This window comes from Corvus cornix, chromosome 2, assembly GCF_000738735.6.
Source record: "Corvus cornix cornix isolate S_Up_H32 chromosome 2, ASM73873v5, whole genome shotgun sequence".
Classification (NCBI taxonomy): domain Eukaryota; kingdom Metazoa; phylum Chordata; class Aves; order Passeriformes; family Corvidae; genus Corvus; species Corvus cornix.
The window spans coordinates 142,488,674-142,512,256 of record NC_046333.1 but is presented as its reverse complement, the minus strand read 5'-3'; the positions used below and the strand labels follow the sequence as shown (position 1 = coordinate 142,512,256).

The window sequence follows — 23,583 nt, the reverse complement described above, 5'->3', positions numbered from 1 at the left end:
GCCCTAATCCCACCGTATCTGGGATGTACAAATACAGAAAAACCCAGGAGGGTCTTGTTCTTCCTAAACCTCTTGCTGAGCTTCCTGGGAGCACTGCTAGTTAAGAGAAGTAGGTCAGTGCTCCAAACACACAGATGTACTACACACATCAGACAGGAGAGATAGAGAATATTAAGCCTTCAAGTGGCTGTTACAAACTTAAGGGCAATTAAAATATTACCACCCTTTCGTATAAGCAATGTGAACAAAAGTGTCAATTAGTTTCAGTTACAACTTCGGAGTTCTGGACAAGCCTCTTCAGATGCATTTTCTTTTTGGTCCCCTGAACTGTGCATCCATGACTACACAGGCACCTGCCTCCGCCCTGCAGATGAACATCTGAGCCGTGTGTGACAGGATATGTCCATACTCCCTGTCTGGCAGCCTTTGCCCAGGGAGGAGCTGATGTCACTTTCCCACCTTTTGCTGTTGCCTCGTGACACACAAATGCAGTAAGCAAAGTGCTGCCCCATCCACTCACTCCTCTTCAGCAATGAACCAGACAACTTTATTGTAAGGAAAGGCACTTATTGCCACCCACTGCAAACCTCCCTCTACACTTATATGTTGTGCTGATGATTAATAAAAATAACTACATATGGGTGAGTCACTGGGGTGGTTTCATTCAGTTTGTAACTGCAATCAAAATAAAAGGTGTTCCCCAAAGGCTCATTCCCAGGCACTATCTAAATCCCTCCTGCAGGAAAGAGCTGACTGATATGGTGGTATAAACATCAATACTCACTGAGTTCACTTTAATCTGGTTAGTATTTGCCAAGCCAAATATTGCAAAACTAGTTAAACCCCTCATCACACCTCTAAAGAATCAAGCTCCTATGCACAAAATTTGGGCTGAGTTTGGTTGGTTTTTTTTTTTTTTTTTATTTTTTTGTTTTAAAGTAAAATAAAGGAGTTGAGAAAAAGGTTACCAAAATTTTTAGCCTTTGTTTTATTGAGTTACAACAAATGAGCAACAAGTTAGAAAAGTTGGATTTATGCAAACTCCCTGGCATCCTATTTGTGCAGCGTACTGAAAGGTGGGCAAGTTTTCCAAACCCAGCGCAGCAGAGGAACGCACTGGACGGCTCTTGCACCCAGGCTCCTGCTCTCCCTCTGTTCCCTCCTCACATGTGCACAGACACCTCCATGCAAATCCAAATTAGCAGTATTTGAAAAAAAGTGCACTCAGGAACCTAGGAGTCACCTAAAAATTTTAGTGGCAAGGGTTAATAAGAAACTTCTGTTGTGCGCTACAATGTCTAAAGCTGGAGGGCAGACTGCTGGTTATGGTGTCCATCGCTGTACCAGCCACAGAAACACAAACAAGTTTGGATTATGAAGCATCTTAATTTCCTCGCTCCAACCCCTCTGGGAGTTGTACTGCATGTTTAAACAAAAAGTGCTAAAAAACCCCCAAAACCAAACCAATAACCAAAAAACGGCATTCTAGCCAAATCTTCAGAGACCCACAGCTGGGGCTGGCTGGTGAAAAGTGAAGTACAGGAGCTGGAGAAGACTTGCCTTGTAGGAGCATGGAAAAGCAGAGATTTAAATACTTCAACCAGTAGCAGGTGGCCATAGAACAAACCAAAAAAGTCAAAGCAAGAAGAGAAAAAAAACAAAAAAAACAAACCCCACCGCTCCAGAACATATTTAACTGGTCTGAAATGTAAACCAGGGTGGGGATCTGGGCTCAGGTGTTGATCTGCACCAAGACAACTCCAAAAGATTGCAACTCAAAACACTTCAGGAAAAAAAAATCTTCTCTCCCTCGTCCACAAAAGACACTTCCCTCCCCCCAACCAACCCCAAAATTTCTCAACTGCATTATATGCAAGAATAGCTTGCACCTATAAAAAAAAATTAACAAAATTTTTATGTTGTACAAATCTGTTCCAGTAGAGGAAGAGGCTGGGCAGGGAAAAGTGGGTGGGAGAGAAACTAAGAGAAACCTATGTACAAGGACCTTTCCTCTTTCTTTCTTCTCTTTTGTAATGCAGTAGTAGGACTTTGGCACTATCAACAATTCCATGATGATGCTCCATGAGAGTATTTCTCACTGTGCCTCCACAAGCACAGTTTGAGACTTGGGAGTCACAACACACTCTCTCAACCCAGGCAGGAAAATAGAGTTTTCTTCTATTTTCAGGCAGCATTTCCCCTTCAACATCAGGGCAGTGTAGCTGAGGAGTACCCCTGCAAAAATTATAACAGCAGCATATTATTTTTTAAGGCACTATGAACTGTTTGAGCTGTTAACTAAGATGGCATCTGGTTTACATCCCTGCACATATGGTAACACTGTTTTGTGTTAACTGTACCCTGAGGCCTATCCTTATCACAGCCTCATGTGGTAGGGTATTGGATTTTTGCTGCATGTTAACAGCCAGTTAATAATCCCCTACAGATTTCTAACAGGGATATATGGTCCAGCCTTAGCTCAGGCAGATTCTCACACTGACTCAAAGATGATGCATGCACGTGTTTGGGGCAACTACTTTGCAACCACAGGACAGACGGTGCTAAAGCCAAGAAGACTTCAGGTCTCTCTCCCCCAGTTAATCCCCTCATAATACTTTTTGTTTTACATGATTTTATAAAATTATACAAACTACATGACAGTGGAAAAAGGATGTGCTTGTGCTCTGCAGAGCAGCTTCCTGGTTCTGCTAGGACTCCTGCACCTACATAAAGGATGCACAGTGGACCAGAGATTAAAAAATGACCCCTCAATACCCAGCCTTCAAATAGCCACCACTTCACACGTATCCCCAGTTCCCAGGAAAAAGCAAGGGCTCTATGACAGGGATTATGCTCAGTTTTACCACACTGAGGTGTGAACGTGCAAGAAGTACAAACATCCTCCTCATCCACCCTGCAGCAGTGCTCACTGAAACCTGAGCTGACTTGTTATTTCCCACCTCTTATGGATGTTGCTATCTGGTCTGTTATTTCCCACAAAAGCAGTGAGCTCTATCTGGCATCTGCAATGCAGAAAGCAAGGCAGTCAAGCCCAGGAAAAGGCAATAGGCTTGCACCAACATCAAGGGGAAAAGTCCTCCCCCTATCCTCAAGACCTTCCCACACAGGCCCCTGTTCCTCCTGACTCACTGGAAAATTTTAATTGCTGCATTGGGTTTTGCTTCTCCCTCTGAAATCCTTCATTATATTAGAGCTTGGGTCTCTAATGCACCTCATTGGTTTCAGGGGAAAAAGCATGTCCTCCCTACTTCAGCCTCATTCCCTTGAATGTTTAAGGGTGACCTGAATTCTGCAAAAACCACTGGTCAATCCCATGCTGACTTACTTCAGGATGCTGACTTGGAGCCCAGTGCCAGTAACAGACACTATAGTGAGCTTCTTAAATGAAACCCTAAACCTCAAGAGAAGTGAGAACTTGGGCAGAAAGTGAGAAACCCCAGTGCTGTTCACTTTTAGTGGTTTTGGACACTGAGGAATGCACTGGGCCATGGGCAAACAAGTGTTCTCAGCTCCCGCAGCAGTGCAGAAGGAGCTGGAGATGCCAAAAGGACCCGGACTATTTCTGATGCTCAGTATCATGCATTCAGCAGATGCAAGGGATGACTGCCTTCAGGCCTCTGCAACTTTCACGCATGGTTTTACTTTGGCAAGTCTCCACAGAGCAGCAGTCACAGCCATCCAGCAACAGGGTGTTCAGCTACCTCGTTCCCACCATGAGCCACAGACTTTGGTGCCTACATCTTACAGGGTTCATGCTTAAAAAAGGAGGTCAGGAAGTAACTCTAAAAAAAGACAGCTTACTGTGGAAAGGTGGTGATGGGGGGAAAAAAGTATCATTCTGAGAGAAAACAAAAGTTCTGATCTTGGGAAAACCCCACAGGGAGACAACACTGAAGAAAGCCAGCAGTAGCTGCCAACCACTGGCACACTCTGGTCTTGCTCTCCTGTCTGATCTGTAGTTTGCTGTATTTAATTCAGAACCAGTTTCTGTTTGTCAAACTTGCACAAAGGAGGACAACAGACCTAATTTTGACCTGTGCTGCAGGAAGGCAGGAATCTCCCTATTGATGGAAAGGGAGCTAAAGCACCCTCCTGACAGAGCAGTGGGGCCTCACTACAAAAGGGACACAAGGCTTCATAACAGTCTCTAGAACACTTTCAGAGATGGCTTTAATGCACCCTACAGCAGCCACTCAACATCTGGAAGGCTGCAGTACCCTATGGGGACAGATCTCCCAGCCTCACTGTTCAAGAAACCTGACCTACTCTATGGAATAAATCCAATTTTGCCAAAAGCTTCAGATACAGACTTAGAGATACAGAGCCTCTTAGTCCTGGGATGGCAGAGCCTGGCATGAATCCTGCTCTCACAGAAGCCCAGTTCCTTGTGAAATTCCCTCTTGCTGCAGCAGCAGCAGAATCTGCCAAACATGGATCAGTTTTGGAAAAACTCAGTTTTTTAAGGCATAAGGTCTGTCTAGGCTATAATGCAATAGCTCTCTAATAGTTCCAAAATCTCCTAAAGATATATGTAGGAGAAGAAAGTGACCGAGATGGTCTGGAAGACCTGAGGTTTTACAGAAGCTGCACATGATTTCAGTCAAGAGGCGTATGGAGGTCAGTCACCAACAAACATTCATTTTAGACTACATAGATTAAGCTGGTAAAACAGCAACACCATGAATATGAAAGGAGCACACTTCTGCCCGATGTAGGGTTCAGCAGTGAAAGACTCACACAGTAAGTGTGGCTGTGTGAGAGCCAAGAGGAGTCCCTTGTCAGCTGTTCAGTCCACCTCTTATACGTGGTACCTGAGGAGCACGCTAGGAAAAATCACACTTTTATGACAACAGGCAGAAACAAGCTCTCTGTCATGTCATGCAGTCTCTGCTTTTGAGTCATACCCTGGATGTCACTTAGGATAACACCTTGTTAATTTAACACCGAAGTTTTAGCTGAAAATTTCTAAGATTGGCTGCACAATGAAAGCTTAGAAAAAGTACCTGAGATTTTTCCATGAGACCCATCAGTGTGGGATGTAAAGCTTCCAAATTCTGTGTCACAACAACTGTGACAACGCCTCCGTGTGCGCACCAGAGAGCGGGCACCTACGTTTCTGGGCTGAGACTTACAGGCAGAATAAGGGAAAATTAAAAAGACTTTTGTCAAGTCCCCAGACCAGCACACCGAGAAACTGGCAAAGAGCAGAGGACAAAATGGCCCTCTGATCTTACTGCACGCTCTTTGCAGCAAAAGTCCTGCTCCAGTGCACCTTTTCTCAGTACGTGTATTTTACACACAGCCACCAGAAAGCTCCTCATCAAAAGGATCACTCAGCAACAGTTTAACTGAGATCAAAGTTCTTATAAAAATTCCTCTCTAATAACACTTGAGCACCTCCAGAGCCCTGGAGCTTTATGGTCAACATCTGTACCAGGGCACAGAGGCAGGAGGTTCACTCCAACATACCTGACACTGCTCACAAGCACAAAAATGCAGGCACCAAACCTGTGCTGCTGGAAGGGAGCTGTTGCAGAGCTTGGTTTCATAGTGTAAGAGGCTTGTAAGAAACAGTGGTTTCAGGCAACTCCCCCCACTCCTGCCTTCCTCCCCATTCCCCCTCTGAGCCCCTGGTCTGCTACCTCTCCTCAGAATCAATATTTGTAGCTGGAAGGGGGAAATGATCTGGAATAACAACCCTGAGGAAAAAAAAAATCCCACAATGCATTTATTCATCACACATTTGACTTTAAAAGGCAGATCAGATCCTGGCTCTCCCTTCTTATGTGGCTGCACAACAGTGGCACCCCAGCGTGCCTCTGGCTGATGTTCCCACATCCTTCTTCCTTTAAATCCCTGCCTTTGACACACAGGTAACACCTGTTCCTCACATCCCTAATTACCAACTTTTTCAAGAATAGTGCAGGACAGTGGCTTGCACTGCAGTCAATCTTTAAGATATTTTGTTATATAGATACTGTCATAACGTTTCTCAAGATTAGCTGACAGAATTCACAGTCAAAAATAATGTCATTTCAGGATTTTTTTTTTTTTTTTTTTTCCGAATCAGAGAAAATGTCCAGGAGACTTCTGGACAAGTACTGCACATGGAGAAAGTGGAGTGCTAGCCAGCAGGGCTTGATACCAAAAACTGCATCTCTCCAACAGGTAGTTCAATCCAAGTACTGGTAGCTGTAAAAGCAGAAGTCTTAAATACAAGTGTGGAGGCACTTCTATCAGTCCTGGGTTTTTTAATTATTTTTTTTTTTAATTTCTTAAAGAAATGCTAAAGTATATTTTACTTAATAGATGTCAGAAAACTATCAATTTTCTCAAACAGGTGTTCTCTCACTATCATTTTTAATGCAGGATGCTGATCTTTCTGTAGGATAAGCTCTGAAGTTCTGGCTAAAGGAACCTCTGGTTTAGGAGAGACAGATTCATTTATACTGAAAAACGTTACAGGCTCCAGTGAACTCAATTCAACACGCAAGAAATGCTGACAGTGCTTGCTCCAGATTTACATCTGTGCAACTGTGATCAGAAACAGGTTTTAGATCTCCAAATAAAAAGTCCTTTCACGTTGGGAAAGATCATATAAAGCCCCCATAAAGCCAGACCCCGCAGCTTGCTTTTAAATTCAATATTCTGTGAAGAAGAGCTGCTAAACACCCACACAGCTTAGTCTGGGGCATTTCCTAAACCTCTAGTGTGAGCAAGCAGAACAAAGCAAGACTGGAGACAGTTCTCACCTGCAAGAGGAAGAAAGCACATTTGCATGAGGCACTTCAGCACCCACTTTTGTTTTTTCGCTTGTTTTTGCATAAAGAAGCATCTGTGTCCTAGGCCCTTCCCCCAGTGAGCTTTTGTTTTGAATATCGCAGAATGCTGCAAAGGAAGGACCTGAGATGCAAAAACAGGCGCAACCCCTATTCAGTGATCTCTCAGGCAAGGGGAACATTAGCAACTAGTGTTACTTACTATTTCTTCGTGTGGCTCAGGTAGCACCTTTTATATAAAGTGCTGCAGAGGTTACATATGTTGTTTAAAGGCAGAAAGTTTTAAGGTTTAATCGCTTACTGCCCAAGGGGAAGAAAAAAAAAAAAAAAAAAATCAGAAAAACCTCCCTTATCCAGGACTTGACCCACAAGGAGACAAGAAACAAGGCAAATGGCACTAACCCCTCCCATACCATGCAGCTGGCCTTAATTTACAAGCATGATGGGTCTCCCTTTTGTTCAGGCATCCAGCAGGCACGAGCATCCGGCAGGGATGGGCTCCAGGGATTTACACTGAAGAGGGGCTACAGAATGCTGGAAGTACACCCAGACAAAGGCAGGCTCAGAGAAACAGGGCACCATCAGCATTACCTGTCTATACGTGGGAATTGTCTCCAGATATACTTTCAGAGTCCAAGTCTGCCAGCTCTGTGTGGCCCTCGGGGGCCGTTTGGCTCCAGCTGTCCGTACAGTCCGAGGCAGCGTCGTCCTCACCCACCGTCACCTCCACCCAGTTGACCTCCGCCGGCTCCTCGTTCTCCTCGCTGCCATGGCCATCGTGGCTGTTGCACTCCAGCCTGTCCACACCCTCTGCTTGATTCCCTAACAACGAGTCTTTCAGTGGTTCGCAGTCTCTTTTTGCTCTCACCACTGGTTTCCCCCCATTCTCTTCATTCAGTTTTTTATGCTCCTGGTAATGCTGCCGAGACACCTCATTACCATTCTTTGGACTCTCAGCATGTTTTGAGCTCTTTTTCTGGCTCTGCTTGTTATGACCATCACCAGCATACTGCTGCTGGTACTGGTCAATCCATTTAAGTGACCCTGTTCTTAGTGAAGACCGGTTTTCCTTGAACCAGCGGACTATTTCAGTTCTCGTGAGCCCAGTCTGAGATGCCAACTGGTCATACTCCTGGGGTGATGGCCACTGGGTCCTTGCAAATGTGCTCTTCAGTAGATGAATTTGCTCTTGTGTTTTCTTCAACGTGGTGGAGGACCCAGATAAAGCACCAGGGAGCTGAGAGCTACTCAGAAATTCTGCCTGGCTTATTGCACCATTGGGAGTTCCTTGATCCTTACTTTTTCTGTATGATCCCATTGAGTCCAAGACAGCTTGCTCCATGCTGTCCCTTATCTTTCTCCGCTCAGAGAACCATGAATCTATCTCCCTCCGACTCAGCTTAGTCTCCATTCGCAGCCTATCCAATTCTCCTTGGGTAGGAAAAGAGCATCTCAAGAAACTCTCCTCAAGGGCCCTAAGCTGCTCTTGAGTTTTCTCTTTGAATCTCTGGGGAGTAAAATCTGTGTATGGGTGAAATGACCGGCCATGTCGACCAGCTGAAGGTGCTATTTGATCTTTCCCTAAAGCATCACCAGGAATTTGCACAATGCCCCTCTGACTTCTGTACCTGTGGTCACTGAACCACTTCTTGATCTCACTCCTGGAAAGACCTGTTGCCTCTATAAGCCGGTAGACTTCTGCATCATCAGGAAACTGGCTTGCCAAGAAACTGGCCTTCAGCTCTGCTATCTGCTCCTTGGTCTTCTTCCGCTCACTGGCTGGTGTCATGGGAACAGCAGTCAACTTGGCAGGAATCTCAGGCACCTGAACTACGTGAGGACGCTTAGCCTCTGGGGCACTTGATAAGGTCTGTATCGTCCTCTTCTGCCCCTGGTTCGGGGCAACAGCAAGTGTAATTGGTGAACAGGAAACAGTTGAACCATTTGACACAGGAGTCAAAACCAGGCCAGTCTGGCCCAGTATCTGACAAGGCAAAGCTGTCTGGATGATAGGCTGTGGCATTTTTGCAGTTGCCAAAGGAGCTGGCAGGACGGTGATGGTCTGGGGAACTGCCTGGATAGTACCATTGAACATCTTCTTTCTTGCTTCCTCCACTTCTTCAGGAGACCAACTTATACCATGCTTCAAACGTTGCGTAGCAAACCAGATTCGGATTTGTTCTTCTGGATGTTTTGATGCTGCTGTCAACCACGACAACTCTGCTTGTGTTGGATAAGGAAACTTATTAAAGGAGTTGATCATGGTTGCGTTAGTGTCCAGTGCAGAGTTGTATTTGGTACTGTTCAGAGGGACCGGGACCTTGGGGACAAGGTTGATATTTGGTGGCAGCTGTACAGAGGGCATAACATGGGCTAACACATCGTGGAGAAGGTCTCCATTTATACAAGCAATAGCTTCAGTGGCTTCAGTTATGATGCGGGGGAGAGCGCCATCCACGTGGTTTTCTGTAACTCCCTCTTCTGGCTTTTTGGATCCCTTCTTGGTCTCCCCTTTAGGCTTTCCCAGTTTCATCACTGGCACTTTATTCGCACTAATTCCCCCATGTAGTGAATCGTCACACTCTGCATTTTCTAGCCCACTGCTTGTGACAGTGACATTGTTAGTGGTGGTCTCAATGGACTGCTCTAAAACAGTCTGATTATTGCGTTTAATTAATTTCAGTTTAAAGTTAGTCTCTCCCGGGTGGTATTTTGTGTTGTGGTCAGATAAAGAATCATATTTTTTGGTTGTGAAGTTGCATTCAGCACAGACATACAGGGGGTTGAGAATGACATTTGGATGCTGGGTGTCAACGTGCTCTGTAAATTCATTTAAGTTTTGTGTTGAGTAAGGGCAATACTTACACTCATAACCACCTTGGGGTTTCTTAGACTGATTTTCAGCTGGAGGCTTTGCCTCAACCACTTCGCAGTCTTTGACTGAGTTTTCTGAAGGCCAACTTTTTTTGGAGTCCTGCTGCGATGCACCAGTCCCCTTGTCTTTAGGAGTCTCTACACCCTCGGCACCTTCCTGCTCCATGACTTCAGAAGTTCGCACCATACATGGAGTTGTGGACTTTCTTTTGCTAGCCATGGCAGCTCCTGGCACTGTGCTGTTGTCCCAGATGGTCGCTTCTTTTGACAGGGTGAGCAACCAGCTCAGTAGATCTTGCAAACAGCTCCAAACTTCCCCGATTATTTGACTCTGTTTTGTTTAATGAATTTCTGCCCTGGCTGTGACCATCAGCTCCACCAGTAGACCTGTCAGCTGCATGACACCTGTGAAACAAAGCACATGTTGTTAGGCACTGATCTATAAGACATAAATTTAGCAGAAAGCCACAGCTCAAGGCATGTGCATTTGCAAGGCATGTGCATTATTTTGGATATTGCCAAACTCTTCCTCCTCCCTGTCATCATTTTAAGAGTCAAAAATCGCCCCACAAAGAATAAAAGCAGTGGGTAATTTGCAATGAAGTGTGCCACAAGAAGAAAATTACTTTAGAACAAATAAGATGAACGGACAGGGGATTTTAATCTCCACTAGACTCAATGTGTTTAGCTGGGAAAAGAAGACGACACTGCTATAAATACTGCATCTTTTTATAGAAGCTGCAATTCTATTAATTACTATTTTGAAGCCTGCAGATTTGAAACTGAGTGTGATTTATATTGAACTTAATTACTTCCCACTGTCACTTACCTTGTAAATATGTCTACTAAATGATTGTGGTTACTAATGATGGGTGATTTCTAAATAAAACTATAGGGTCTGCCTTGGTTGTAAAAGTAATGGCAGAAAGAAGAGTTAATGCAAATCAACACTTCCAGAGGTCTGTATTTTGAGAAAAGGTGGGCTCAAAGCAACTGCAGCAGGAGACTACAGCAGATTTATGACGCTTATCAAGTCTTTTCCAGAAGAGAAGTTTCCTTAAAACACCACTTTTCACTCAACATTGACAGAAATAGCTACCAAAGGTCACAGAAGCCCTCAGATACCTTTTAAACAGGATCCCTTTCTGTGACCCCACTGATGTTCTAATTAAGTCCCAACTTGTGCATGTCACTCCCTACAGAACTAAAAAAAGCCAAATCAAAACATTCTAAAGCTCAATTTTTATGTTGAAGCAGTTTTGAAAGTTCCCAAATTCAAGAATTCTGTAAAATGTATGTTTTGAAGGATCTGAGGCAAACATCGGTCAGAACAAGCATGAAGAAAAATTATACCAGTTTTTCTATGATCTACCTGCACTCATCAGGACTGGGTAGAGGGAAAAAGTGGAGTTCAGTTGTCAAAAGAGTTTCATTAATCAAAAAAAGATAAAAAAAGGTCACTTCCCTATTTGACAAGATGCTTTTTTTTATTAATCATTGATTCCAATTTGCTATTCTTCCTGATTGGAGAGTCTCTGGTTTCATAATACTTCTACAGTCTTGGCAGAAAACTCAGATTTAACAATCAAGTAGTTCTTAGAATTGATTGAGAGAGGTACTGGTGTTTACAAACTGGAGTGGGACAGAAAGTGGAGATTCACAGAGTGAAGTGTTCTAAATGGAGAATCTGAACTAGAGATCCAGTAGAAGATGCCCCTACCCACTGCAGGCGGGACAGACTGGATGGTCTTTAATGATCCTTTTCAAATGCACGTTTGCTTATTGTGAAGATTGTAAATGATAAACTGCATCCAGAACTGAAGACATGAAGATCTAACAAAATAAAATCCCACCGCAGTCACATCTGGACACATCCAACATCAGCAGACACTTTACAACCATCTGAGTGCTGCCCCTGTATCTGCTCCTCTTGCTTGAGCCTTGGCATGAGAGAAACTGTGAAAGCAGCTGCCAGCTTCTCGGTTCTGTTTGCAGCTGAGGAATACTCTGCAGGTCTCCAGAGCACAGTGCTGCCGCTCTGCCTGTCACAGATCACACCATTCCTGTACATATGGAAACTCAAAATGATATACTGCCAGAGGAAGCAGCTCCAGCTGGGGATAAGAGCAGGGATGGCAGCTTCCAGCTCTATGCATTCAAAACCCAGCACGAAGCAATTCCCCATACCCAAAACACTTCATGCGTGAATTCTCCACACAGCACCTTCATGGATAAGGCTCTTGTGAGACTCAAGCTGTGAAATACCAAACACACCATGGAGAAGATGCCATGCAGACACTATTTGTTATAGTGCAGATGCCTCTGCATAACTGCACGGTGGTTTGTGTTCACAGCCACTGCCACCCCTGCTCCTCCCAGCCCTGACACAGCCCAGGCATGCTCCTGCACACTTGGTAAAGCATCAGAGCATCTGGCTGACTTTCAAGGGTGCGTTTAAGCTCCACGAGCTTCCCTGGGAAATGGAGCATATTTGCTGAGCTCTGTGAAACAGGGATGGGGCTGCCCACAGGCTTATGGCTCTGCCTTGGTCAGGATGACCCAGTGCTATCTCCCCCTAACCTGGGACCACCAACATTGTCACCACCATTCCCCAAAGCATTTGCCTCTGAGCCAACATTCACTTTTCTGTTTCCTTCTTTTCCCTTCTGCCTTTTAATGATAAGCAAGCAGAAGAACAGTGAAAGCCATGATGCCTGGTTTTCTGTAGATTTGTGCCAGCTGACCATTAAAATGGATCACACTGAATGTTCTCTATCATTTCCACATACTCCTTCAAAATTCCCCTTGTACTTCCCCTCACAATCGTCCTTCCACAGATATTTTGGCTGTGATCTGTGACTTGCTGTGTCCCACTGCAGATGGGATCAGAGGCTAGAGACAAACACACAGCTGTCCCAACTCCCATCTTCCTGATCACCAGTTTTTAACTGTGCTTGCAGAAAATGAATTATCTTTGAAGCTTCTTCCCTTATACCAAGTTTGGCTGAAACAGGCCAAAAGATGAGAGAAGGGGGCAGAATGAGCTCTGTAAGTCCAGCTAGTGCTGGAAACAGGGTGAAGGTGATCAGGTCATCAGGTCATCTCACTCTTCCCTGTATATTCCCACAACATTTATGATACTGACTTTCTTATATGAGGGAAGGGAGGTGCAAGGCAGTGCCCTGGGCCGGGGTGATGAAGATGAGGATGGAGTCATGGTTCCTGGGATGCTCCTCTGAGTCTTGCTCTCCCTCCCAGGCCACAGCTGCACCTAATAGTCTGCTCCTGTTTTCATGTATGACCTCCTGCAAAATTCATTTGGTAACATCAACAAAAGGAAGAAAATTCAAAGGACATCAAAGACAGAGGAAGGCTTACTGGTATTTCACTGAATTTCCCCCATCCTCCACAGGAAGAAAAAGCTAGGAACATAAAGGAGTGTGATGGAAGAGAAAGAGTGGAGAAGGGAGAAACATCTAGGCTACAGCTTTGAATCAATCAAAGGTTTCTTAAAAGACTAAATGTTTTGAATTCCCCAGTCTCTGGAAGCTCAGCAAGCTCTCTGCTGCACCAAGCTCCCAACTCTTATGAGGACAGGAGGACTGACCTCAAACAAGAATGCTCCAGTACAAAGGAAGGGCCAAGGTCCCTTCAAAACATATCTAAGTGTGTGGAAAGATGAAAAATTCTTTCTGCTACAGTTTTTCTAAAAAATTGTACAGATTGTTGCTTCTCTTCCTTCTTCTTTTCCACAGTGTTTTTCTGCATGTCAATTGCTGGTTTTCTAACCCTACACTTTGAGTAGTTTTTTTTTTCTGCCACATGAGAATCACAAGGCACCACAGAAATCAAGCTGAAGTCAAATACTTCTTTTTCAATAAATGAAACAAATGACTTTTAGTCTAAGATGCACACTTTGGGGCACTCATAACTAGCTACAGACTATCTTTGTCCCTTCAAGCTACACTCTGAAAGATGGGGAGGAGGAGAAGCTCAACATTTGCATGAGCAAGTAGAGTTTATTGGGACCTCCAGGCTATAGGACCTTAGTAAGGATGTAATTTGGGATAAAGCAATAGGAAGTTCCAAAGGAGGATGGGACCCCTCCCAAGACACATCCTTGGGAGGTGCATCATGTACAGTTGCAAGGACTGCCACAGCCCATCCCAGAACATTAGAGAAAGCATCAAGAGCATCTCACAGCTTTCAAACATGAGCCACTTGCCAGAACATCAAAGCCCCAGCAGACAGCTTTAAATACGTGGTGTTGCTCCTGACAAAACTGATAAATGATGCCACTTCAGCTCCTGCAATGTAATGGCTTTTAGCAACCAGCACATCCTGATGGGAACCTGAGCTACACTTTATCACCCTGTCCACAGGACATGCACTCCTTCAAGGGGCAAAATTCACATCTGATATTCAATGTGGGGCTGCACCACAGTCAGGTCAACCTCTATCCCTAAAGCTGGCCCTGTTCACTTTATATTTTATTATGGACAGGACCCTGGACAAGTGACCTCTTTTTTTTGGCTGCTGCCACTGTGGAGTACCCACAGGAGTGGGGTGCAGGGGTGCAGTCAGCAGCTTCTTTGTGAGCTCACTGCATACTCACTGTGCATGGAGAGGGAAGACAGTCCTCATCCCTACAGCTCACCTGCCACATCTCTTGCTTGTCTCCCCACACTGCAGGGGGTTGAAAGAAAAAAAAAAAATCTCATTTTTTGAATTTTCTTTTTAAATGAGCAAATGCACAAAGCAGCAAAAGGCAACCAGGTGAAAAACAAAAGTGCTTGGCTCCAAGCAGAATCTGTCATTGTGAATGAGGTCTAAACCAAACCACAGAGAACCTGCGTGCAGGAACAAAAACCTTCGATTTGCTTTGCTTCAGCAAAGACATCCAGGACAGGAGCACACAGGTCAGAAGCAATGCCTTCTTTTAAACTTATCTCCCCAAAAGTGCATCACAGCACTTAAGAGTGAGGCCCTAACCTGTCTTCATTTAATTTCTAAAATTTGTTTAAATAATGAAAGAATCCAGTCACGGTCCTCTGATCAATCGAACCCCTGTTAAAATGGCTACAGAGCATCTGAAAAGAGAATGAAGTGGGACCTTAATGGCAACTCTGTGCATGACTGAGGAAATACCAGATTTCCGACCTGATCATCTGGCCCCAGACTGGGAAAACTGCAGAGACTCACACAGGTAAAAAAAACCATGTTTTTAGGCCTGGCTGGCACTGGAAAACGCATACCTGTGTAGCAATGCCACCTTCCATCAGCATAAGGTGACTGTACAGTTCAAGCTAAGGAATGATAAAAACAAATCCAAAAGGTTTCTCTTGCTGAATACTGAAATCTTTTCACTCTCTCCTATCTTTACCTTGTGCACATAGCTAATTTTATGCCCTACTTCCCCCACAACAGAAGGCAAATATTGGGGTAGAAACTGAACTCATTTTCTGCAGTGTTATTCCCACAGGCTCCTCCAAGGTGGTGGCAGAGCAGGAATTTTCCATGGCACCTGGGACACAGCTCAGTTGCACAAGTCCTGTGAGCTGTGGCTGGGGAAGTGGTAGGGCAGGGGGGAGACAGGGCAAGATGCTGCCTGTTTTTCCTCATACCCCAAAACATGACTGAGTCTGGAAAAGGCTGTCTAAAGACAACCAAATTTGAAGGTATGTCTAATTAAAAGACACGGAAAACCTTACTTTCAGCAGAAAGGAAAAAGCACATCAGAAATATCACTGTTTTGTGCTGCATCTTGCTTTCAGCCAAGGGCTGGAGTAAACAGAGGCTGAAAGAGTTTGAACCCCCCAGGCAGTGCAAATGATCTTTACTTTTCACAGATAAACCTTGCTTTTAAAAACAAACAAACAGAAAAAACCCAAACACTTTAGGGACACTTGTGTAATTTGCCAATAAAATCTTCCTTTACTTTTTCATCTTGCTCCATTGTTTGCTCTGCCCTGTGCTGGCAGAGAGTTCCCAGCACCTGGCCTCATTTGAAAATGAACAGTGGGAAAACCACCAGCATGAGGATATCTGCAAACAAGCACAGAAATATAGGAGTGCTCATTTGCAAGGGCTGGCTGATGTTTGAAGAGGGTGGAAATATTTTATTGCTTACTGCTTAGGAGCTCAGTCTCCACAAACAGCATCGTCTCTGCTACGCAGGACAAGCACCAGCAAATTACACTCTTGTAATTTAACACCCACACCCCCCCTTGTCTGAACATGACATTTAATATCACAAAGGTACAAACTCCTCCTTACAGCTTTCCCACGCCCCTTCCCCAGCTTGGCGCCGCAGCAGAAGTAACAGAGGAGGTACACAGCACAGAGCTCACTAGAAAGGACTTGTTGGGCACCAATTGTTCACTCCCTGGGTTCTTTTGGAAGACCATCCCACTTTATCTCACAGTAACTGGATCTCAGCAAACCTCAACACAGATGCCATGCTCTGCCCTTGGACATCAGCCAGGCCCTGCTGCTCACTGCCTTGCAAACACTGCAGGTTGCTTTTAAAGCAGGGACACCCTTTTTCAGGAGCTGAAGAATTTGCCACCCCTTCCAGGGTGTGTGACCAACCACACCATGATGGACTGCAGTACTTCTGTTCATTCCTGGATATCTTCAACCATCTCCTTTCATAACCTTCCAAGCCTGCGGGTCCCTGACTTCCCTAGGACCCAAATACTGTCTCCCTCTGAGCATCCCGGATTTTAACACTTGACTACAAATTCCGTGGCTGCCTAAAAGTCATGCTCAAAGAGTTCAGAGCAGAAACTAAGTGATATTACTCAACAGCATCATAAGCCCCCATGACCATCTACTCGTTGTTTATGAAGGCTGCAGCAATGCAAACACAGGCAGCACAGAACAGAGCTGTCATCCTGCTCCCCATCAGAGATGCTGAACTCACATTCATTAAAGTTGTGGTAACATTTTTCTCCTACAAACACAAGGATGAGAGGGGAGATACACATTTCATGGTGCAGAAAAAGGAACATGCCTAGGGTGATGTTTTTCCTTCCTTACAACTGTTTTCAGCATGCAGCTGCTACAGTAGTATCAAAAAGCACATCAGCTAGCACAGCAAAAAACATGCTGTTGCTCTCCTCTGTGATAAAACACTTTAAAACATTGCTTAATTACATACAGAAAAATAAGCGGAAGCAAACCAGGGCAAATAATTCCTGCATGATAGATTGGGACTGTGACAATTTACAAAAAAAAAAAAAACATACAGAAAGGCAGGTTTTGTGAACTAGGGCAGAGCTCTTAGAACAGCATTTAAGTCAGCCCAGCCCAGAGCTCCAATACTTCTACAGTTCTTTGTGAGCTGAATAAATCCCAATTAAAGGGGAGGTATACAGATTGTTACAGCAATAATTTTTGCAGGCATGTGAAAATATAAAATTGACAGTTTGCATATGTTGGTGCAGACATTTCTAATTATAAAAATATTCCCACATTGATGTCTGTTACAGGATGCCGTGACCATGAGTATTTGTCTACAGGGAAGCAGCAATTGATAATTTTTCTTTCTTTTAAGGATCAGAGACTCACACCTTTCAAAGGTGATCAGCAAACCAAACTGCCTCCAGGACTCCTGACTTCCCTGGCAACACATCCTGTGAAACTGGATGTCAACAGATGAACGGGGGCAGAAGCAAACCCAGCGCACATCCCACCTCTGCCCTGCACCCCCTACAGTCACTGAGAGACTCTGTAAAAACACACAGATAAAACAAAAATCAGAAGTATTGGTGGGCTGAGGGTAGAATGAAAGGGTTTTTAGAAGGCAGCAACAGCTGTAGAAAATCCTGGAGACGTGCATAATGAAATTAATCACATGAAAGCTGCCTTTTAACATTAACAGCTCAGCTGTGATGTGACCACTGTGTAGAGATAGAAAAACTTACTCTGAAAAACACAGGTATTTTGGGGGAAAAAAACCCCTGTTAGTAGGCTTCGCCAGAATAGGTTGTGTGGCAGAACCATGCAAGAGAGGCTTATTTCAGAGTACACTGCTAACAGGCTGTTCTTTTGAACTGAAATGTTCTCATTCAAGCTGCTGCTAAGCCAAAGATGCGGGGAAAATGGTGGTATGAACACAAGAGGCCGAGCCCTTCCCATAAAAGGGGAAGTTGAACATTGCGTGCTGTGAATTTTCTATTGTAAGTACCAATCTGCAATCACTGCCTTGTACTTCCCCCCCCCCCCCCCTTTTTTTAAATGCAGGCTTAATTCAGTTGTTAAAAACTGCATTAGGCCCAACTAGTTTTGCTTTCTGAAAAAAATCTACTCATGATTAGAAACTGCACTTTACAGACTGGTTCATGCCCTGAAAAAATACTTATATTGTAGCAACAGTCACTTATTTCACCTAAGACAGTGGCCTTAATCTCAGTGTAGGCAGGAGATGGTCCTTCTCCAAGAGGGCACACACCGAAGCAGATGGGGCAACAACAGGCAGGAGGGAGAGAACTGGAGTGCCAAGGTGGGGACAAAATCCAGGTTTCCTTGCTTCCCACCACTGCTTTCTCCTCCAAGAAAACGGCTGGCAACCCACAGATTGCACATGAAATGGGACATGTGGGTAACTGTGACTGCTGCAGCTTCCACTGGTTTGTGAAGTTGGTGCAGTCTGGGAAAAACTTTTTTACTTTGCAGTGTGTGCTTCTGCCAAAGGCACATGCATCCATGTCCTGCTGAACATGTGACTTAGCTGGTGCCCTGCTCTGGAGTCACAGATGCTCAGGGACACAAAAGGACCCCAAATCCCAGTGGCACTTGGCTGTGCACACTCAAAACCCAGAGGGTGATAGTGGATGCCCTGCTGAGGCGTCGCTCTCTTCTTTGGGAAGGAGGAATACAAACTGACCTCTTCCAAGCAAGATGATGCACAAACAACCCATGCAAGATACAGTCAGATTCATCAGCAAATGTTCTCAACACCCACAGAGGGGGCTGATCCTCTGTCCATCACCCTCCATTGGTGGCTTCCAGGGGTAGCAAGCTCCAAAATAATAGTCATGTACCCTATCAAAATTATCTCCTTTTATCAGTGATGTGTTTAGTGTTTACTCCTAGGGTAGATATTTGCATGTTCAGAAGAGAGAAATAAAGACCAACAGACTTCTTATGAGAGAAATAGAAATGCTATAAAAACATTCATTCTAATTAGTTTAATTACTTCTCTGTGCAATTCCTTGAGTTATCATCATTGGACTAAATTAAAGTCACTAGATATAAGTAATTTTTTGTATTTAGTTTTTATCCAGCATCATGTGGTAGGGGACAAGAGACTCACAGACACAAAATAAAAATTATCTGTAGACACTACCTTCAGCTTAGTGGGTTAAATGCTGGATGTATCCGTTTACTATTTTATGCAGGAAAAGAATAGCTTATCCTGTTAGAATTCAGCTTAACTTCCTTTCAAATACGCTTTAAAGAATGATTTTTTTTTTTTCTGGGAAAGGGTGGGTATGTTAAAATAAGTATTCTTTGCTTAGAACAATTTTAAGTAATCATTTCTTATTTGTTTAGATCAAATATCTTAACAGTGACATCTGGTCCCCTTTCTCCTTCATGTCATCTGCCATTCCATAACACAGCCACCTAGACAAGGAACAGCTGTACACATTTCCAATGCAACTATATATTTTATATATTATTACATATTTTCTCTCTTCAGATTTATTGTTACTATAGAGACACTTTAAATTAAATTTCTTCCAAAGCAGAAAGAAGACGAGCTGTGACAGAATCCAGACATTTGATTTCTTTACTTTGCTTACAAAACTTTAAGCAACAGCGCAGAAGTTTTCCTGCTTTAGTACTTCTTACACTACTTGTATCCCTTCTCAAATTTTTCTGCTCTGGGAACCACAGTATCCTGCCTTTAGTCAGTTAAGTGTCAACTTTTCCAAATAAAATTATCAAGGCTCTCAAACACTTTTGCAGGTCAGCTGCAAAGGAGAAAACAAAATAAAAATCACATGCACATTCTAGGTACCCCTCTTACAAGTCTGCAAGATAGAAATGAGCTCAGAATTTCTCAAAAAAACCCCCCAAAACCTTTCACTTCTCAAGAAGTAGCCCCTAGAGCCCTGCATGTCTCGGCTCTGACACATACATGGCACATACCACAGCAGGAAATGGGAAAAAGCACCCAGAGGCGCTGAAGGAGGGGAAGGAGAGAAGGCTGAGGCCACAGGACTGTGTTGGTGACCACTTCTAAAAAGTGCTTAGATTTGAGGGAAAAACAAAGGAGAAGAAACTTCTATCACCAGCATGTCATGTCTGAACAAGACAAGGCGTACACCAACACCTATGGGCGGTTTGGCCAACTCTGTTTGTCCTATATGGGAAGCAGCATCTCCATCAGCCTCATTCATCACAACTGCAGCACTGAAAGAGTCTGTGGAACTCCCAAGAGAGGAAGGGGATCAGTAATTAACAGAAAACATTAGTAACCTGTGTGTCTATAGCTGCACAGCTCCCTGCTTGACTCATTCACAATGTTTTCGGAAAATGCAGATGGTTTGTGATTTATACAGCTGATGAATCACTGTACCTCTTTCTTCCCCGCCAAGGGCTTCTCTGGGTATCTTCATATTCCCCAATGAGAAGTGCAGACAAGAGGATAACATGCTACAAGCACAGCAGCATGATGTCCCCCCCCACAGGATGGTTTTACCTGTGGCCCACAAGCACTGCTGTTCTCTCCTGTCCCCATTTCCCTATCCACTCATCTACACATTGGTGAACTCAACAGCTGTTGCTTCAAGTCATCTTGATTGACACTGCTTATACAGTCTGAACCTCTGCACTACTGGGAACAGCTTCAGTACACAGTAATTTTGCCTTTTAAAACATCAGGTCTGGCTTATAAACTCTAACAACTAAAAATATTAATTCCTGAATGGAAACTCCTGAGCTACAGTACCAGATGCTGTTGAAGGAGGAAGCCCAAAAGCTGGGTTTGGGGTACAAAGCTGTGTCTTGCAGCCTACCACACTGAATACTTGCACAGTAATGAAATGGGAACATTTCACCTCAACACTTCCAGAAGCAGGAATTTCAACATATCTTTTTCAAAACAAGACCACGCCTGGAAACTGCCACATGAATTTTCACAGGACCTGAACACCCAGTGACCTCCAAGCTCAGCCAGGGGATACCAAACAAAGCTGGTGCCCAAGGCACTTCAGGGCAGCTCCAATTTTAAGCACATGAAGCATCAGCTGTTGGCCTAACTCACACAGTTCAGCGACCTGATGAACCGAGGAGGCAAACCTCAGGTGCCCCATGTCAAAATGCCATGTGCTGTTTGCCATGTGCAAGCAGACCCCATACAAGTAGAGCTGCAGACACCCATGCTGCCTGTGCCCAGAGCCACATTCACAAGATAAACTCAGATGAATGACCTTCAAGTGCTGGCAGATGATGCATGTGTGTTTCCCAGCCTAGATCTCTACTTAGGAGACTCCTGTCTGATACAGATGAACCCTTATATTGCTAGGAAAAGACATCTCCTTCTTCGAACCCAACACAATTTTTCCACTACTATAGCCAGACCCCAATCTCCCAGCCAAGACAGAGACAAAAAGCAGCACGTGGGAAAGTTGTCTGCTGCTGGCTAAGAGGAGTGAGATGCTTGGAAGAACTGCATAGGCAGTGCTTTGCATCAGTCTGATCTCCTCAGCTTCCTGGTGATGAGCAGATTTGGTTCAATGAAGGGGAACTGCAAATATCTTGGTGTAAATAATTTTCGCTCACTCTCATCGCATTTTACATTATCTTTTGTTGTGCTCTACCTGCTTAAAGAAAATGCTGTTTTAAAAGTGGCCATGTATCAGACCATGAAAAATGTACATTCCGCATTTAGAGGCTTTTCTAACAGCAATGACGTGACTTCCACCCACCATGTAAAGCAAGTATCTTTTTTAGGTCCTTTCCCCTCATGTAGAAGTCTGTCTTAAGATAGTTAATGACCTGTGGTGATCAGAGGATCCCACTGGTCCAATATTTGGAGTCTTTACAGCTGTTAAGACCCCTATTCTCACAGCAGGCTTTTGAGTTAGGGCACTGCTGTTATTCCCACTGCTCAAATGGGCAATTAAGGCATGAAGAGAGCATGGCAGAGGCTTTGCTAAATGGCCAATTCAATTTACACATTGCTGCCACCAAAACAGGGAAGCACAGTGCAAAAATCATGCCTTACCAAGGTCTTCAGCAGGGCTGGAAACTGCTTCGAGGTTTTTGGTTACTGCTCCAATCTCCAGTAAATTCAGGTTATTCTCCAAGCTCACAAGTGGAAAACATTTAACAGCCCCTGTGAAAGGAGCTGGTACGCATAGATTAGGTCCCAGCAAAAAAGCACCAAAGTCACAAAACCACCACAACTTTCTCCGAGAGGAAGAGTCTAAATATAAAAGGTCTGAACTCTTCTGCCTTCTCTCAGAAATCACTCCTTAGGCCAGGCGCACATATACAAGAGAGAAGCTTCTCTACTGAGGTTGCTAAACCTCCCCCTGTCCTTACCCAAAATAAAAGCTACCGTCCTCTGCAACTGCTGCAAAGCATATCGTTAGCAAAAACCACACCAATTCCTCCTGGTCTTCCTTTGCTTGAACCCTACAGTTCAAGAACTCCTCCCCTTTCCACTTTTTGCCATAATTCTGGAAAAAAAAAGTATTTTAGGGAGGGTTTCCATGTGATGGGAGATCTTCTTGTGACAATCCCATCTCACACAACATCTGTGGGCACCATCAATGCACTTGTTCTCTTCTCTTTCTCTGGAGGTCCTGGATGAGTTGACCCACACCATTTTCAGTCAAGAGCATACATTTTTTTTTCTGCTTGTTGGTGGTACAAGCTAAGCATTCCTAGCATGCATCACATTATTCCTTGGTCAGTTCCTCCGTCATCTCTGAGGTCAAATGCTGAAAAAAGCGACCATCTAAAAGATGCTTAGTTACACTGCTTTCTGTCATTTTAATCACATGCTGTACCAGTGCTTGTTGAAGTTGTTTTACTACATCTGCTGTACTTCATTACTTGCAATTCCCACTCAGATCACCCCTACACATAATTTCCCCCTTATTACCTTCAAGTTTTATCTCAGTACTTTGTTTTCAAAGTGTATTTAATTATTTCTCCTTCTCCTAGTAAGCACCCAGTCCTCATACACATACAAAACACTTTGTTTTAAAGTAATCCTGTAAAGTAAACTGTGTCACAGAGAACCTACCATGTTCCACAGTAGAGGATGAGACAATAAATAGCAAGTCCAGCAAGATCCTTTTGAAACATTTGCATGCTTTCCCTTCACTGCAGATTACAAAACACTTTCTTCAGCTTACTGAGCATTTAAGGCATCTAATACAAGACCAAGACACCAACTACTGTCTGCCATCAGAAACCAGAAGCCAGCTGAAGCATCACTGATGTTCCAGATGTCTACACCCTATGAAGTGCGAAATCAAAAGCTGTTTGGAGTTGAAGTTATCCACCGAGTGACAGTATTCTAATTTCTCCAGTTGGCCAACAAATATGCTCCCAATCAAATGTTTATTTTCCCTAGGAAAATCATTGATTATCAATATGATTTTTTAATAAAACCCCCCCCAAAACCAAACAAAACCCCCAGAGTCAGAAAGCCTTTCAAAACTGTGCTTACTTATGGGGAAAAGGCCTGTCTTGCCACACAGGACGCTGAGGTTTCAGGTGGGTATATACAGTTTAAGTGTCCCCATAGGCACCTATCAGGCAGGCACACAAACGCCATTTTTCCCCTGGAGATCACGGGATCAAATGAGTTTCCTCTTCCTGCAGCACCCGTGGCTGCTGCAATTTGTCACAGGGCAGAGCCACTGCCCTCTGTGCACAGTAA

The 23,583-nt window shown here is 44.1% G+C and overlaps 1 protein-coding gene across 7 annotated transcripts in view; it reads right to left on the bottom strand.

Moving 5' to 3' along the window:
- Positions 1-964: 964 nt before the first annotated feature.
- ZHX2 (zinc fingers and homeoboxes 2) overlaps positions 965-23,583 on the bottom strand; it is a 75,558-nt gene continuing 52,939 nt past the window's right edge. For 5 of the 7 annotated variants that reach the window (XM_039550149.1, XM_039550150.1, XM_039550148.1 and 2 more), the window contains 2 exons: positions 7,392-10,079; positions 965-2,235 (listed from right to left, as the gene is read on the bottom strand). In XM_039550149.1, coding sequence (XP_039406083.1) covers positions 7,396-9,894 — 2,499 coding nt within the window. In that variant the 5' untranslated portion in view covers positions 9,895-10,079 and the 3' untranslated portion in view covers positions 965-2,235; positions 7,392-7,395. Of the gene's footprint in view, positions 2,236-6,773; positions 6,910-7,391; positions 10,080-23,370; positions 23,462-23,583 lie in introns of those variants that run through there. The other 2 variants (XR_005601620.1, XM_019289105.3) reach the window with 2 other exon arrangements.